Below are 19,200 nucleotides of genomic sequence, written 5' to 3' on the forward strand. Positions count from 1 at the left end.
CTGGTGTTAATTTGATCTCGTCTTTTCTTTCCGCCTCCCTTTCCGTCTCCGTCTTGTCTTCTTACAAGCACGAGCTTTCATATTCCCCAACTGTGTTCCTAAGCAGACCAAGACATATTTGTCTAGTCTAACATAAGCGCAGATTCGTTGAATTGAATCCATGAACAACTTTCGCGCCGCACTGGTTGTTCTTGTTCTGCTGCCCCCAAGTGGCCTCATGGTCTCACCTATTGTAAAGATCTGGTAGCCTACACAGATTTCAAGATTCACTTTATTGTTGCGTCCACAGCAAAAACACAGCGGTTACCCTGAGTAATGAAATTCTTATTTTGTGAATTCCCTTCACACAACTGAAAAATAAATAAAATTACAGTAAATTAAATGGAATAAAATTAAAAATTAAGTCAAATAAAAAAGAAATAGTTGAAAAGGTAATTTTTTTGTGCAAATGTTAGCATTTTGCACAATCCTGTCAAATGTAAACAATGCATAGATTACATAAGGATTACAACGATACATAGATCTGAATCAAATGTTTCGCTCCAAATGGCGAATAACTGCTGCAGCTGGATAAAAAAGTTGATTTGAGTGTAGGATGGAGGCTTGAAAACCAAAACAATGAGCTCAGAGCCATACATCACACTGCATATAGCGTAGAGAGATATTGAAAAATGCCAGAAAGAAATAATTATTTTAGAATGATCTGACTCATTTTATAGTGAAGTGCATCTGCATGGAAAATTAAGAAAATGCTTTACAAAACGGTGGAAAATGACCTTTAACTGTGGAGACCTTTGTTTTCAGTGTGAAGCATTTGGAACCTTTCTCATATGGTGTAACACTGGTAAAAGCATCCAAAATAGTTGTTTACGTTGGTTGACATTCAGCCCCAGCTTTGTGATGCTGATTTAGGTGACCCGACAAATGAGTCGTGGTGACTCACGGTAGCAACAACTGAATCTGCAGATAGAATACACCATCCCTTCTGTAGCTGGCCTATTTCTATACAACTTACTCGAGCCATTTTGCACAATTATTAATTGATTTTAGGGTTTGGTGTTTGCTTTTACACTTTATTTAAAATAGATAGAATCCTGCTTTCACTCGCATGTTGCTCCATGTTGACCAAAAGCTACTTTAAAAGAGTGACGTAAAGCATGCTAATGTCTGGAACCAGATAATTTAATCGACATGATCTGTTTTCTATGGAGCATTTTAAACTTTATTATCACATTGTGGTCATTTGTTTGTGAGAAGCAAAATAAATAATAATATTCCATTAATTGTCCAACCCTACAACTGATGTTGCTTTTTTGCTACTAAATTGTCAGCGTTCTCTCCTGTCCATCACTCATTTTGCCGTGGACACGTGGACCCTGCACTCTGTCTTTTAAATAAAATTCTAAAAACAAATTCTGTGCATCCAAGAACCCTTCAGCTGGAGTAAATTCTGTTCACTAAATTAGTTCTCTTGTAGCTTTGTCATGGAAAATGAGAGCAGTGCAGGTTTTCGTTTCGTATTAAGCAACAGAAAAGTTGCAGAATGTGCTGAAGATATGTTGGATAATAGATACAAAAGACCCTATTTTATATATAATCCCCAAATATTCACATTGCTGCTGTTTCAACTGTCCCTTACATTGTCGATGCAGCGAGTTCTGGCTGTGGGAGTGAACTGTGTTTTGGGAAGGGAGCCGAAGACTCTCTGGGTGCCATTATGTCCAAACCTCTCCCCCACCCTCCATGTCCTCTCTGCCATTCCCAGGCCAATCTGCAAGTCATTACCGGTGTTCCATTAGACGGCGCCTCGGCACTGAGCAAACTCATATTGAGATTACTCTACAGAGTACGAGGCTGCTGCTATGGTTTAACTTTAGCTATTCATCCCTGATTAAATAGTATGAAGTTCCCACTGATTTATCACTGCGGATATGAACGTTCGTTATCCTAATAAGAAAATTATAGTTTGCTTGATGGTGCCTAAAGTGGGGAATATGATTTAATTTAGAAATTTTAGTTTGATATTTGTATGGCCTTTATGATTGCTTATCGCTTCTCCAGATGAATACCAAACGCATGCTAGTGGATCTAACTAGTTAAGTGGTAATTACAGATTTTATGATGTCGCAGTGGCACCTTTTTCTCACTTACTCCACAGAGACTGTCTTAAATCTCTTTTAGTGAGATTTGATATTGTTTGGACTTTCCTGCAAATGATATTTTCAGCACCTTAGAGGAATAAATCCGGTAAATCACTTCTGCTTTTCCAGTAAAGAAAAGCGGTTTGATTGCGTACTTCCTCCTTTTCGTTTAGACGTGAAGTCAACATGCCGATAGAGCATATGGCTTGGAGATAAATTAAACAGTTGCAGTCCTTATACGCACAGATATGATGTAACTGAATTTCATGTATTGAAGCAGATAAACACAGTTTAAAATACAGCATTCTTTCTAGAGCAGTGCGGTGAGCAGTGATGTAACATGGATATCCGGCTGACAGCTGCATATTGTCTTTTGATTTACTTAAGGCTGAAAAACCGCTTAGACATTTCAATTTGCTTCAATTAGCATGGTGCAAAGCTACTGTTCTCGCCAAATTTTTATTGATTGAAGAGCAGCGAGAAGCGGCTGAATGGAAAGTGCTGAACTCTCGGTCATCTCCCTCTCTAATCTGTTAGACTGTAGCTGTTTGACAGTGCAGCCGGGTAGAATTAGTGCTGTCCGTATTCCTCAGAGACACTGCCTTGGGCTCTCAATTTTGTCCATGCAGGAAGAATTAGAATATCCTTTGGTGGATTCTTTTAGGCAAAAACATGCCTAATATCCATAAAAGCCTCTTTAATATGGGGAAGGGATTAATTCCAAAATGGCATGTACTCTTTGTGACAAGTAACTGCCACATTCAATATCCAGTATTTCATGAAAAGGGAAGAGTTGATCCTCAAGAGTGTTGATAATTTCTAAGTGGAGGTTTTAGGCTGGTTGATTTAAGCATGAGCACAAAGGAAGCTGGAATGCGTGTATAATAGTGTCCACTGTGGTTGGATGCCTTTGGGATGAAAAAGAAAAGGATTCATAATTGTGGACATAAAGGAGTTGTGTCACATTGGGATGCCAAACACATTTGGTGCCACATGTAATTGACAATTATGCCATGTCCATTAGAACAAATAGCCATGATAATATATCTTGAATTGTATTAGATCTTACTATTACTCTGTCTCTAAACGTTATATCGCCTGAAAAATCCATCCATCCCAGTAAGATATTCTGCTATCTTTTCTAGTCACATCTCAATCTCTTTTCTCTCATTTCTCTCGTCTCCAGGAGTGTCCTCAGATCCTGCCCTCCACCCAGATCTACATCCCTGCTGGAGTTATGAGGCCGATCACTCTGCTGGCCCAGAACCTGCCCCAGCCTCAGTCCGGACAGAGGAACTACGAGTGCATCTTTCACATCCAGGGCAACACACACAGCGTCCCAGCTCTGAGGTTCAACAGCTCCAGCATACAGTGTCAGAAGACTTCAGTAAGAATAAAAAACACACACACGGTCCACACACATTCACAGCTGCATCGGCCTCGCTGTTGAATTGCAGCGGCTCGCAGAGGTGAAATCCTCTGCAACCCCAGCTGTTTCAGCAGGTGCCCCATTGCAGACAGCCGTGCGAGTTTAACCATTAGGAGGCTCTAAAGATCCCTCTCTGCAGTTTTACAATACTTGGACTGGTGTGGCACATGACCACAGAGGCTGACTGTCACAAAGCCAGCCTCTCCTCATTCCCATTCCTCATTCCTGCCTCTCAACTCTCAGTCAAACTGCCACCACTAATAAGGAGCGACCATTTCAGCAATGGTAATTTCCTCAGTTCCAATCAGGGCATGCAGCAGAGGGGAGGCATTTTAATGACACCAATTATGACTTAACTTAACAAGACATATGATTAACATTCGAGGCGTACACTGAAGAACTCGCTCACAGTGATCGGTCCAATAGCGAGTCCTCGCCATTGAAAGGCAGCAGGAGCCAGTGTGTGGCTTTGGCAGGTTCACCAGCTGCCTTTTCTTCAGCCTGTCACACACTTGTCGGCAGCTCTGGGTCATTTCAGTTACTTCTGCATCGCCACTGCGCTCGAAACACATCACTGATTTGCGACCACTTGCTGTTTTTGAACTGACGAGCCGCCCACTTTCTGCCCACAAAGGGAAAGATTGAGCCTCAGCACTATGATCCTGGAAGTCTTTCTACCTCTGATGTTGATGGTGACACAAAAATAGTTCTGGGGCATATTATTGAAGCTGAATTCCGGATCATAATGATGGCTCCTACCGTTCCTTTGTGATCTAGAAAGGTAATTTGTGCATATTTAGCTGCTTGTGTCTCTGTAATTGCTTCGTACAATTAAATGTTCTCTTAGATTTGCCTTTCTGGGTTGTTTTTACACGTTTTTGACGGATCTATCCGCAGTGATCTGACTGCCTAAAAGCTTATTGAACAGAGAACAAGCTGCAAAAATAATAATTGCTGTATGTCAAGCCTGAAGCACAAGCCTTTTACTCTTGAATTACTTGAATGACACTCTATACCTTGGGCATAGGGAGACCTAGACATAAGTGACTTCCATCATTGGCGTTTTAACACCAATACCTATAGATGTTTGAAGACCAGAGATTTTTTTTTTCCCTCCGCTCTGCTGGATCGTAAGTTTGTTCGGAAAGCCTCCCACATCTCCAAAACCAGCACTTACTCCAGGAAATAGCGGTGTGCAGTTTGCGTCCCCAGTGTTTGATACACTCAAATACATTCATTACTACACCACTACTACGGCCGAGAGTTGCTGATGCTGGAGGACAGAGACCTTCCTCAGCAAAACTCTGATTCACTGGCAAAACTGAATGGGTGCACACACACACACACACACACACGCATACGCATTCATTGCTTCATTTCTCAGTGCGCTTCAACATTTCGCAAAATACCAATGTTATCTCTGCAGGAGTCTGGAAAAGTAGGAAGTACGCAGGTCTCCATTCAACTTTGCAGCTGTTGATGAAGCTAGACAGACATAGGAAGTGTGTGTGTGTTTTTGTGTGTAGCCACGTGTACACATCCAAGTAGCGTTAGGTACAGCGAGTAAGCCTCCTCCTCCCCACCCCTCCACATCCCCCCCCGCCTCTCCGCTCGTCAGGTGGGACTGTGATAGGATCCAATTAAGGGAGCTGTAGATAAAATGATGATGAATTGCACTGGTGTGGTAGACTGACGGGCAAACACACACACACACACACACACACGTGCATACACAAACAGAGACACACATACACAAGCCTGGCAAGTGGAAAAGAAGGAAGCAAAAAAAAAAAAAAAAGACAAAGAAAGAGAGAGCCAAAGAGAAGGTAGGGGAATTCGGAACAGACAGTGACGATGCAACAAAGAGCGCGATGGAGGAAGTAGAAATAGGGAATAAGAACAATAATAAGAATAAAGAAAGACCACGCTCGGCAAGCAACACGAGGGGAAACAAACAAATGAGGGCGAAACAGATGGGGAGAGAATGTATTTGGAATATAAAAGACAGGCATGTTTGAGAAAGTGATGCCTAAAGAAGGGGACATCATGAACTGTGGAAAAGTGAAACGCCTGAGATTAAGCAGAACAGCAGAGGATGGGAAGGACATTTGGGACAATAGGGATTGGTTACAAAATGGTTCAGCTGTGCGATGCTGGCTTTCAGATAAATCTTTTCTGTATTTAAGAGGAGATTACATTAACTAATCAAGGCGCTGTAGCCCTCCAAAGGTTAGCCATGCTGCCTTGTTTCACATTCTGACCTGTTTGGGAGATCTGTGCTAAAACAGCAATCCAGACACAGATTTTTCATGTTTTTATGTCACAAACTTGTGACCGTGCATATTGACATACCACCAACTTTTCAGTAAAATAAATATATCAGTTAAGAAAAAAACTACACAACAGTAACGTTTTAGGGCCTTAAACCAAACAATGGACTGAAAGACTCTGAAGTCTGCTGGGAGATTTTTTTAATATATTTTAGAATATTTATTAGTGCAGCTTTAATGATGTTAGGAACTTAAACATACACTAGTGTTATAGTTTTTTTCCATGTGTAAATATTCTTTTTCATCTTCACTTGTCTTTTGTCATTATATATACACACACATACTCTACCATTCAAAAGTTTGGGGTCACCCAAACAATTTCATGTTTTCCATGAAATCTCACACTTTCATTCATGTGCTAACATAATTGCACAAGTGTTTTCTAATCATCATTTAACTTTTCAGCTAACACAATGTAGCATTAGAACACAGGAGTGATGGTTGCTGGACATGTTCCTCTGTACCCCTATGGAGATATTTCATTAAAAATCAGCCATTTCCAGCGAGAATAGTCATTTACCACATTAACAATGTCCAGACTGTATTTCTGATTCATTTAATGTTATCTTCATCAAAAGAAACAGCTTTTTCTTGGAAAATAGTGAGATTTCTAAGTGACCCCAAACTTTCGAACAGTAGTGTGTATAATACAGAAACATGAGTTCACCTGTGCAACATCACTTTATAACATATAAAAAATGCGTTGATTGGATGTTTTCAAGTTCAAAAACATGTCATGCATTTTGTAGTAACCACACAAGTCATGGGAAAATGCCAGTTGCCGCGTGTATTTTTCTTTCCAAATTGTCATCTCTCACTAGTTGCATTATGGTTATTATTATCATCAAAGTAAATGTCTTCTCTCCAAAACCTTTTGCACTCATGCTGCCCTCTGTCATCACATGTACACCCCTGTGCTTCACTGTCAGGATTATACATTCACTGTGGTAGTCCTGACCAAGTTCATGCTCAACATGATCAATTCCAGAAACCTGAATTATAGTCCGTGTAAAGTTTTGATTGCTTTTAAGGAATACTCTCCTTGCCAACTTAGCAATCATGCAGGTGTTCATAGATGATATAGTTTGGATTCATTTAAAAATTTCATGATTTTGCACACTGGTGTGCTCACTTCTCTTGTACGTTTGTTAATGGAATTCATAGAATAATATTTTTTCAATGAAAAAATGAATACAATGGCTCAACAAACACAACATCCATCTATGATGGAGAACCTGCACGCTGGTTACCATTGTACTTAGTATTCTCAGCTGGGAAATGTGTGTATATGTATCACAGCTGGATGTGACTGGGATAGCAGAGGGTAATAAATCACAGAGAAAATTAGCCAGCAGTAGATGTACACTCATCCATTCAATCTTACTGTCTCTTTGTGCATTATTTAGCCCCTCACCAAACACTGAAACATTGAACTTGCATACTAAAATACACCAGGGACCCACAGTATGCGTTGCTGCACGCTGGGATGTTCACAGGAAAACAGCGGTGCACAAACACTCACAGACACACACAGATAGGACGCAGGCAAGCGGCGGGAATACCTACTGGTTTGTTCCAGGACAAACACACACACACACTCACACGCATCCTCCCCAGGGGTTTGGAAGCCCAACGTGAAGCAGACATATGGAGATTCTCCACATGATCCTCTTCCTAATCATGTGGAGCAGACGGAGACTGTAGCATCAGCAACAACCAGCAACCTGCTTTACATGATTTATTACACTGACACACATAGGCTATCAAATGCTGCGTGTGTGTATTAAATTCCCCCTGTAAGTGCATGCATCTGGCATACTTCTGAGCAGTGCAGTAAATTTTGGAAAGATGACAGAGTATGTGTGCTTGTATGTCCACAGTCCACAAATTGGTCTAGACGGGACTGTTGTCTAGACTTTTCCTGACTTAAACAAACAAGCTGCATATAGCACAGACATGGGAGCTACACCATGTAGAATTCATAAAAATCTCTTATTCAGTGCATGATTGTTTATTCTTTAAATAATAGGCAGCATAAAGGGACTACCCCTGAAATTTTGTTATACAATCTTGCGTTGCATAATCACAATTAAACTGAATTTTGAATCATTATGAGTAAAAGCCTCATTGAAAATATCAGTAGTATGAACAAAGTGTGCCTCAAGCATGACAATAGAAGTACTCATAATTCCAAAGAATTTGTTCCTTCACTGTTGCACATTACAAGTGGCCCAGGTGAACCTTGATTTAACTATTTGATTTGTTACTGGTAGTTCATTCTGACAATGTCAGGTAGCTTCATATTTTTCATGTAAAGTCTTAATGTGTCTGTCAGATAAATGTAATACAAATAATAATAATAAGGTTATTTATATAGCAGCCCTAAGAACACCAATCATAAGATGCTTTGACAGTTAAAACATGCAGCACTGACAAACAAGCAAGACATAGAGACAAGGCAGAGCAGTCAATGAAAATATGTAGTAAAAATGATAATATGTTAAATGAATAATTAGCTAGTTTAGTACTCATATAAGCAATTTAAAAATTAAAGAATAAGACGGAGGGTTAAAAGTTAGAAATTACAGTTTCGCATTTCGTATTTATTTGATCTCCATTTTTGGTGAAGTAACAAATGTTTGAATGGGCACTGTACCGTGTTTGAAGTTGTGGAAGTTTTCATTCAGCAATCTTTCTCTAATCTTAACCCTCTGAACCCCAAGCAGTGTCTGTCTCATCTCACATTTTCCCCCCACTGTGGACTCTCCTTTTAGTGCATTATATAGTCTCACACCTTTATGGAAATGACTCAACCATGACTGAAAGTGGAGAAACTTGCTTTACAAAAACTGGAAAACTCTGCACTCAACATTTGTGCCTGCAGATGTTGCTCGTGCTGAAAGGAATGGTTCCATTTTACAACTTAGATATATAATAACTGAAGCAGTGTCACAATTTTAGGCTTACATCTGAACAGCACATCCCACGTGATTGTTTCAATGAAACCTGAAAATTCCACATTTCTTTCTGTTTTTACAGCTTCTGGCTGTGATAAATGAAGTCATTGTAGGGACCTTTCAAAGATAACATGCTTTTCAAACCCAGCAGTGAGGTTTGGGGTTCAGAGGGTTAATGCTGGGGAACTACCAATCTCATCCATTTATTGTGCTGCAGTATCTATTTGCTTTGGTGCAAAAAAGACAGAGAAAGAAATCTGACTCAAAACTTGCACAATTGTTTATTTAATGAAGCCCGATTGAATAGAATCAAACCAACTGATGAAGTGGCCTTACATATATGTGTGAGCGTGTGTGTGTGTGTGTGTGTGCTAGTAGTGTATTTTTAACACACGCTCAGGTATCCTTCAACATGACTAATTACATGAGGGTGACCTGCACATGGACGTGCACACATATGCACACACCTCTCGGTTCTTCTACCCCACACCCCCCTCGCCAGCCAGCTGCTCTGTTTTGTTAACATCGGCAGTTTTCAGCTCCTCAGACACTCACACACACACACACACACACACACACACACACCACCAGCCATATCTATTCATACAATCCATGGAGACATGCAGTCCATGGAGACGATTCATGTAGCGAGAGAATAAACGAGTGCAGGAGCAGATAACGAATGAACCTGAGCCAGGCTGGTGTGTTACTGTAATGAGGCCAGGGACGGCTTTGTGCTCACCTTGTACTTTTTACACCTCCTCTCCCCTCCCTCTCCTTTTTTTCTACTCTTGTCACCTCCCCTCCCTTCCTCGTCCCCTCTCCTCGCCCCTCCTCCTCTCTACGCCTCTCTTCTCCCTTATCTCCTCGTTGCTTGAACTCTCCTTCCTTCTGCTGTCCTTGTACTCTTCTCTCTCTCTCTCTCTCTCTCTCTCTCTCTCTCTCTCTCTCTCTCTCTCTCTCTCTCTCTCTCTCTCTCTCTCTCTCTTACTTTCTCTCCCTGTTCTTCCTTTCCTCAAGTTGTCATCCCATACCGGCTCTCAGTGGCTCTCCTCTTTTCCCTCTTTGCCTCCCCCGTTGCTGTCCTCGTGTCCCTGCTAATCCCCTCTTCTCCTTTCCTAATGCTGCTCCTCTCACTTTCCCCTTATCTGCTCTTTAGCTGTCCTCCACTTGCATCCAAAACAATGTTCTCCTATGCATCCTCTTTTTCTTCTCCTCTTCCTGTCTTCACCATCTCCTCTCCTCTTCCTCTTCCTCCCTAGGGGGGGGCTGCACTGTGAGTTTTCTCAGGTAGATTAATTACATGCAGTGGCATGAAGGAGCTGGCCAGAGGCTTCAGTAATGAGTCTGATTACTCATCTCCAGCAGCTCTGGGCACTCAAGGGAGGGAAGTCAGGACAGCAGGCCAGCAGAGGGGCCTCTTGGTGGGGAGAGAGCAACTTTAACCTACAGGGATCCACCAGTACAGCGCTTGTGACAGCACTGGCGCCGACATCAAAGCTGCAGCAAGAGTCAGTAGCTTTAACTCTCAGCTTGATAAGAAAACACTTCTCAGCCAGAAGTCCTCATCTGTTTCTTTTGGATGAAATTGTAGCTTTGTGTACATAGCTGTAATTAATGAAGTAGGAAATCCGCAGCACAGAAATCCAAACATCTAGCCTCCAGCAGACCAGAAGAATGCCTAGAATGGGAAAAATTAGACGCTGAGGCCCAAGATGTAACCCAGAGTGAGATGGCTGACACACATAATCTCAATAATCACTGAAAGAAAGAACAGTAATCATTCAGGAAAAGTGGTTAAGGCAAAGTTGCTTAACAGTGACGTGGAGGTTGGAAGGGAGTTCTGGATGAAAATAAAGCAAACACTACGGTTGAAAAGTTTAGGGTCACTTAGTACTATCCTTCTTTTTAAAAGAAAGGCATTTTTTTCCAATTAAGATAACATTAAATTGACCAGAAATACAGCCTGGGCACTGTTAATGTGGTAAATGACTATTCTAGCTGGAAACATCTGATTTTTAATGGAATATCCACATAGGAGGTACAGAGTACCATTTCCAGCAACCATCACTCCTGTGTTCTAATGCTACATCGTGTTAGCTAATGGTGTTGAAAGACTAATTGGTGGTTGGAAATCCCTTGTGCAGTTATGTTGGCACTTGAATAAAAGTGAGTTTTCATGGAAAACATGAAATTGCCTGGGTGACTCCAAACTTTTGAACCGTCATGTACATTCAGTAAGAAAATCCAATAACAGACTGTGAGCACCTACATTTTGCTGCAATGTGGTGACAATATATCACCACATTATTGATTAAAATCTCAGATGAACTTTTAGTGAATAGGCGACGGCCTTGTCCTTGTAATCTGAACCCTACAGTACGGCAGAATGCCTCATCGAATATCAGGTGCCACCCGTACTTCTAGATCTCATTAGAGAAGAATTTTGAATTTCAGAGGTCAGACTAATAACTGGTGACTCACAAGGCCGTTGTGTTTAATTATTAACATGTCCACTTAAAGGGATGCTTCACTGAATGCTCCCCTGATGTGGCGTCATTAGTTTTTTTTTAAATAAGGCTTCAGCCAGGCAGCAGCATGCCTCTAAGGACAACAGCATTGGTCAATAGGTCCACCACTTTGGTCCAGACTGAATTATCTCTACAATTATAGGAAGGTTTGTCATGAAATTGCTTACAGATGTTCATGATCTCCAGAGGATTGACCTTAATGACTCCCATGTTTTCCTTTGTGCCACAATGAGGTTGGTGCTTGTAGGTTTGTGTGAAATGTTTGAAGAGCTGCTGGATGGATTGCTGTGTTTTTCTGCAGTATCTATTGTGTTTTGGAAAGAACAGATTAGCAAATATAGCGTGTTTATAACTTACCAACTGTAAAATCCAATCTGTGTCCAAAGCACTGCATCTTGGTCCACTTGTTCAGGGCAGCAGCCTTCACCATATTTATGACATTATCTGCAATTACACAGACTCATCAGTGCCCCAAGCAGTTTTCTCATCCCTTTTGCTGTGTTCTGACATCTATTATCAGCTGGAAAAAACACAAACAGCCACCTGTCAGTTAAAAGTTCTCATTGAAAAAGTGAACACTTAGACTTTATGTGGAACTCTGTTGTTCTGCTGGACCACAAGTCCATTGTAGCTGCATAGTATTCCGTTTGCAACGGCTTTGTTTGAACTTGGGCTTTGCATTTTTCATACAGTGCTAGGATGGAAACTTGAGAAAAATAGGTGCATGACAGTTTTAAAGACCTCTTGGCGAACAACCGGATCATGTTTTTCAATGAGGTGAGAAGTTACCACTCGAGTGGTTTCTGACTGCCATTTGGAGCCTTTCTCATACAATGAAACACTGGCAAAGGCATCTAAGATAGTTATTGCTTTGCCCTCATCATACAGAGCTTTGTGGTGCTGATTTAAATGGCCACATGACTGGCAAGACACTGTGCACAAAGTCCTCTTTTTTAGTGTGTTTCTCCTGTTCCTCAATCATTTTGCTGTGAACATGTGGAGCCTGCATGTCGATAAACTATTTTAAATAAAGTTGAAAATAACTGTACCAAACAGTCAGAGAAAGTAATATTCTATTAGACAGAATTCTCTTGTAGAGTAGCCATGGAATTTGAGCACTGTGCAAGTCTTACTTCTGTATCAAGCACCAATAAAAACATGATGTGTTTGAGGTAATTCTGCTTTTACTTTACATCACACCTTGTAGGTCATTTCAGAATTGGAGGACATTTAGGCTTCAACATTTTGTAACGAAAAAAAACCCTTCTCTTTCACAATTTTCTGCTACGTATTTATCAATAATCAAAAATAGGTAATAACCTATCAAGGCTTGATTGGCTCAGCTAACACATCAGTGGCACCATTTTTGTTCCATGTTTTATTTGTTGTTTGTTAACCCTACTCTAATCAGAGTACCAGGGTTGCTAATCCATGCTAATGTTAGCGTTTCTCTCGAGTAGAAGTTAGATATTTAGCTAGCTGTTACTGCTGACCAAGAGGACAAACTCACTGATGGAAAAAAAGTAAAGAAAAAAATACAAATAATTAGTCTAATCCTGATAATATTGAGAATGGGGTTGCATGAGGTAGAATAAGTCATTCAGAAAAATAAAAGAGAGGACATAGCTTTGCTCTACCTATTCTTTTGGAAAACTGTTTGTCAATTCCAGCGTACCATGTGACTCACTGTTTTCTTCTTCTACCAGCTAAAGTGGTTATGCTGACAGGGCTGTGGTGGGACACATGTTCCATGAATAATAATTATTTAAAATAGTATGTTGATTAAAAATAGTGTTCCCACAATTACAAGAGACATCAATAAAAAAAAATGATACCAAAAAATAAGGATTTAAATTTCATTTTAACTGTTTTTTGAGATTCAATTTGGTCATCAGTGGAGTGGGACAAAAGAAAATACCATTTTTTAAATATACGTTCAAACATTCTTTTCTCCTTTTTTTTTTTTTTTTTTTAGATTTGGTTTGAGAACAAATAAATTTACACAACAACTGCATGTTTTAGTATTTTGCACATGGATTATTTAAAATGTGATGGGTGGGATGACTCTCATACAGTGACACCATTACACACATTGCAGTGTTGCTGCATTCTGGGACACTCATCCATGATCCTCATTACTGTTGATCCCCTGAATAATCATTAGTAGGTCAAACTTTCATGTGGTTCAGTACTTTACCTTTAAAACTAATTACATTACCTTCAGTGTAAGCTGTACTTTGTGTTCAGTAAAAAATTGCAACAAACGGCAAAATGAGCATCACCTGACAAGCCTCAATGCATTAGCATAGTCTCTGTACAATTGGCTGATATTAACGTTTACCTCAAAGCACAGCTGTGCCCGAGTGCCACAAGCATGATTCTTTCTTTTAAAAAAAACAATAACTGCAAGATCAAAGTTTGATGTTCCAGAATTTTTTGTGCTTTGCAAGTTCTGTGTGATACCTGTTGTCTAAGGAGTTTATTTCTAAAGTAGTCCCAAAATCCCTCCTCTGCTGCTTCTGTCTGCCGCTTCTCCTTTCTTGACTCGCTTCCCTTTTCCTTTCTTATTTTTCCAGCATTAAATCAGCTTACAACTTTTCTGTTACTCCCGAGTGTCCCCCAGGAAGCGAGTTAGACAGTGGGTGATGCTCAGTGTGACTGGGTGTCACGGTGTCACAGTGTGGTTTGTGTCAGCGTTTTAAGCCATGTGACAGTATGAATAAAGCATGATGTGGCGGGCAGCAGGGTGGGCAGGGACTGACAAGAGAACAAGCTCACCCAGTGTTTTGGTGGCGGCGGACAAGTTGAAGCCCTTAAAGTTTAATGGGGGCCACGCTGCAGAGAGAACAGAAGTAAAGTGTGGGCTTGTGTGTGTGTGTGGGTAATGTGGTTTCACTGGGCTGCCATACACAGGCCTGCAGCCAGTGGGATGCAATAGTGATGCTAATAAAGTCAACAGCCTAACTCAAGTGTGATGGATCAGCGTCACACTGAACTAGTAGGAAGGGAAGAAGCTCAATCAGCCTTTCCTTTGTGGTAAAAGAGCGTTTTGGTTGAATCCCTCTTCTGTGGAGCTGTTGACCTGCCAGAGTCCTGTGGTTTCATTGGAGAATGCTCATCTCATCATCTTACTGTCTAAATGGAGATCTGAACATCCCACATTCCTTCTACTGTGGCTGCTTACAATGTCTCCTTTTTTTCTGTCTCTCCTTGTCCTCTTTTTGTCAACTTGCCTCTTTATTCCATCGTCAGGCTGAACTGAATCTATCCATACCATGTTTTGTTTTAATGAAGATTTAGATGTGCACTACTGTTCAAAAGTTTTGGGTCACCCAGACAATTTCATGCTTTCCATGAAAACTCACATTTTTATGCATGTGTGGCATCAAATTAAAAGCTGCAATAAAAACTATGTGGTTATGAACTGTTCCTCCACTTTTGCACTGATTGTACATGTGGAAACTGGCAAATAAAATTGCTATGACAGGTAAATTCTGAAGAAAAGCATGCAAAAAGATTCATGACTCAAAAAGCAAAAACGAATGAATAATAAAAAAAAACAGTTGTTGGCTATTATTTATTGAGTGTTTAACACACAAAAATCAGGTAATGACACCAACTGTCATCACATTCAAATGCATCCTGACTGGCACAAGGAAATGCGATGTCATGGTTTCACAACTGAGATTCACCAGTGAGAGAAGAATAGGAACTGTTTGAAGAGAAGAGCTCTGTTCTCATGTTAGACAAAAACTCAATCAAATCGGTATGTCATATATATGATATATACATTACTGTTCAAAAATTTGGAGTCACCCAGACAATTTCATGTTTTCCTTGAAAACTCACACTTCTGTTCATGTGCTAACATAATTGCGCAAAGGTTTTCTAATAATCAATTAGCCTTTCAACACCATTAGCTAACCCAATGTAGCATTAGAACACAGGAGTGATGGTTGCTGGAAATGTTCCTCTATACTCCTATGCAGATATTCCATTAAAAATCAGCCGTTTCCAGCTAGAATAGTCATTTACTACATTAAAAATGTCTAGACTGTATTTCAGATTAATGCTATCTTTGTTTAAAAAAAAAAAAGATTTGATTTCAAAAATAAGGACATTTCTAAGTGACCCTAAACTTTTGAACCGTTGTGTGCGTCAGTTGGTCATCCACTTTGCTGTAAACAGTGCAGCCTGAGATGCAAAGGTGAACCACTGTCGGGTTGTTTTAACACAGAAAAAGAACTTTACGGTGGTTTGAAATACATTGTTTGTCTTTGAAGCCCAAGCAGTTATTGAGCTTTTTTTTCCCCCCACACTTGTCACATTTTTACTCACTGTGGACTCATTTCACTGCAATATATTTCTGCACCTCCATGGAAACAGCACAACCATTGTTAGAAGTAGAAATTACTGGTCATTAAAAAAAAAAGAAAGTGTTTTCACATGACTGTTGGTTGTAGCAGAGTCACTAATTACTTCACAGTTGCCGAGAAGAGTACAGAATTCTTTGTTTACTCCAGAATCCGGTTCCAACAAACTGATTATGTTTGGTACATTTTTAAATAAGATAGAGGAATATAGCAATTTGGAAGGATTGTCAATTTTTTTAATGCTTAGATGTGGTTAATTTTTTCAGTGGTACAACAGGTCACACATGATTAGTTCAAGGACCGTCAGAAAATTAAAAATCCCATAATTCTTTGTTTCTACAGAATAAGAATCTATGATGCGTAATTTTGACATTTTTTTCAATCCCTTTCAAACCTGCAGCTAGGTTTTGGTGTTCAGAGGATTAACCGTTCCAGAAGTTTTTACCCAACCTTGAGCAAATTGTTTAAATACAATGCATTTTTCATCAGATAAGTGGTAGATCAGGTAATGCTCATGTGCATCTTTTTTTTTTTGTCCAGGCATATAAATTTTTGAAGACAATAACAAACGGTGATTTCTTTTTTTTATATTTAAAGGAACACCGATCTTAAAACTGCTCATGCACATTTTAAATGAGTCTCCAGTATCAAAGTTTTGTGCTTTACTGCTTACCTCGACTTCCTCCAAAGACTTCAGCGCGATATAAGGTCGTTACACTCCCTGAATCGGAACGAAAAGTTGCTTAAAGCGGTTCTGACAGAAATTACAATCTATTTTTCAAAAACAAAAGGGTTGTTAACTTTTTCCACCTGTGCATGGAAAACAACAACAGATCAACTTCAGAGTAGAGTGGGGAAAAGTTCAGACTGTATCGTGTGTGTGTGTGTGTGTGTGTGCATGTGTGTGTGTCTCAGGCCCCATTGCCCATATGGGATGGTCGAGCCCCGTCTACCAAATCCAGTGTGTCAGCGAGCAAATTGGAAATGCCAATTTCACTTACACCGCTGCGTATCTTATCTCTCCCTTACCCTCATCCCACCACTTAGCTCATGTGTAAATGAATAAGTTCCTCTCTCTCTCTCACACACACCACTGTTCCATTTCTGACTCCCTTCACCTCTCTGACCACCTCTCCCCCTCTGCCTCTCCTCTCCTCATCCTTCTCCCTGTTTTTCCCCTCGTCAACTGTCCTGTCTTTTCTCCCTCCGTCCCGTTTTCCTCATCTCCTCATCCCCGTCTCCATTCCCCCATGCCCATCCAACTGTAACCCATCTGTTATTTCTCTATGTGTATTTATGAAATATGTCTGTTTTGGTGGATATGGATTTATGCATGCGTGCGTTCTGGGGTTGTATCGCTGTCTGCAATGAACAAGTCGGGTTGAATCCATATGCAAATGAAACAATATCTCCATACAATTCTCAATTTGCATTGAATCCATTATGAAATCAACAATTTCTCTCACGTTTCTTGTCTTTCTGTTTCCCTCTCTGTCGCAGTACGACTACGAGGGCGGCGACATCAGTGACCTGCCGGTTGACCTCTCGGTTGTTTGGAATGGAAACTTTGTCATCGACAACCCATTCAACATTCAAGGTATATCACGATCTTTTCTTTTTGCAATCCCCCCCTTCTCTGTTCTGTATCGCAAGCCTTGTTGCCTCGCACAAAATGTGAGTCGCCCCTCCTTGTTTATTTGCCTGTAATGACTTTCCGCGAAGCAACAAACAGTGAGCAGCTTTTCCTCTTCGTAAGAAATGTGTAATTTCATTTCTGACAGCCATCTGGGAGAAAGGTGAAAGTGTACCATCCGTTCGCAGAAACACTATTCTTGTCTCGGGGATAAAAGAGGAGCAGAGGGAGTGATTGATGGATAGTGATGATAACAAACAAACAATCCAACACGGAAATTAATAGGGATGGATGTTTGAGAGGAAGATAAACAATTGAGAAAGCCAATAGGCAGTGGAAAGGATGAAGAGCGAGAGCGATGGGTGGATGACAGGTTGATAAATGCACTATGTAATGGCAGGGGTAGATGTGAATAAAGGGACTGATAAAGAAAAACAGAAAGCGACATGAGGATGGCATTTATTATTTTTAATCGCTATTCTGTGCATGAAGTGTGAAAACAATATACCATTTCTAAATTCCTTTATAAGATGTAATATAATTGGGTGGTGGAGGCTAATGATTTTAGACGTCCCATTACACAAGATAATACAAGTCTTTCTCTCAAGTGTGTCATACAGTCTTTTGCTCCAAATGCATGTGCAGAGTCAGATTAACTAACCTTTCCCCACTATGTGCCCTTTATATATTTTTATATATTTTTTTCAGTCCTAAAATGACTCGCATCGCACATTCTAATCTCATTCTTTGTGTTGCATCTGACCTCGTTTTGATAGATGTCAGACATGCAGTTCCATTTTGCAGATTGCTTGGAAATTAGTTACTTATTGTCATGACCTATTCCTGTGCCTGTGTTGTTTTAGTTTAAAATGGCTCTTTCTGGTTTTCTCCTCTCCGGAGATTAAACATTGTGTGTTTCGCGGTTCACAGAAGTATTGTAGCTGTCACAACAACCATAAATCAACCCATTTTCAATGCATCAAATAGATGCATCCTCGACTGTAAATTAAACTACAGATTTGATGGATTTTTCTAATCTGATAACTGATTAACACAGGCCCATGTTTGGTAAATAATCTATCTCAGTGTTGTAGTTTCAGCATTTGGTTAGTCTGACAAACATGTCACAAGCTTGACATTAAAGTCTTAATGGGCCTTTGATGATGTAGATTAGCAAAATGGGAGGCTTCATCTCTGCCCACATGCAGCCAAAAGCCCACTGAGGAACCCAAAGACATTCTTTGTGCATTTAAAAACATCTTCCTCAAATCCGGATATTCTTTCATTTATCAGTGAGACAAAGATGAATTCATGCCTCTGCCAACCAGTAAGGCTCCATCTCACATCTATGTCTGTATCTGTCAAACTTGACCTTTGACCTCATGGATATAAACTTGTATCACTTCATCATTTTATTCCATTTGTGAGAAATGTAGTCATAATTAGTTTATGAGGTCTTGAGTTGTGGCCAAAGGCATTTTGTGAGGTCAGAGGATTCTTGACCTTTGACCACCAAAATCAGTTCATCTTTGAGTCCAAATGAACGCTTGTGCCAGATTTAAAATATAATTCCCTTCAGGCATTCAGGAGTTTCACCAGCCTCAACTATCATTTATGGATCATTCCAGAATTGGAAGACATTTCACGTCCCACCCATCAAATTTCAAATGATCCGTGTACAAAATACTAAAACATGTAGTTGCTGTGTAAACGTACTTATCCTGAGACCAAATCTAAAAAGAAAACCAACTAGGAGAAATGAATATTTGAAAAAGCATAACCTTTTTAGCTAGTAGACGAAGGAGA

The 19,200-nt window shown here is 40.2% G+C and overlaps 1 protein-coding gene across 1 annotated transcript; it reads left to right on the forward strand.

The window, feature by feature from the left end:
• The first annotated feature begins 217 nt into the window (after positions 1 to 217).
• On the forward strand, positions 218 to 18,262 carry LOC127534459 (plexin-A1-like). The gene is made up of 4 exons (XM_051949682.1): positions 218 to 232; positions 3,328 to 3,528; positions 17,262 to 17,358; positions 18,258 to 18,262. Exons 1-4 carry the CDS (start codon positions 218 to 220, stop codon positions 18,260 to 18,262), a joined length of 318 nt encoding a protein of 105 aa, XP_051805642.1.
• The last annotated feature ends 938 nt before the right edge of the window (positions 18,263 to 19,200 follow it).

Source organism: Acanthochromis polyacanthus, chromosome 6 (genome assembly GCF_021347895.1).
Source record: "Acanthochromis polyacanthus isolate Apoly-LR-REF ecotype Palm Island chromosome 6, KAUST_Apoly_ChrSc, whole genome shotgun sequence".
In the NCBI taxonomy this organism is placed as follows: Eukaryota; Metazoa; Chordata; class Actinopteri; family Pomacentridae; genus Acanthochromis; species Acanthochromis polyacanthus.

What these genes read in the sequence shown, in the direction of transcription:
- LOC127534459 (XM_051949682.1), top strand. An exon ending in TACAGTGTCAGAAGACTTCA is followed by an intron (nt 3,529 to 17,261) that starts GTAAGAATAAAA and finishes TCTCTGTCGCAG; the next exon opens with TACGACTACGAGGGCGGCGA.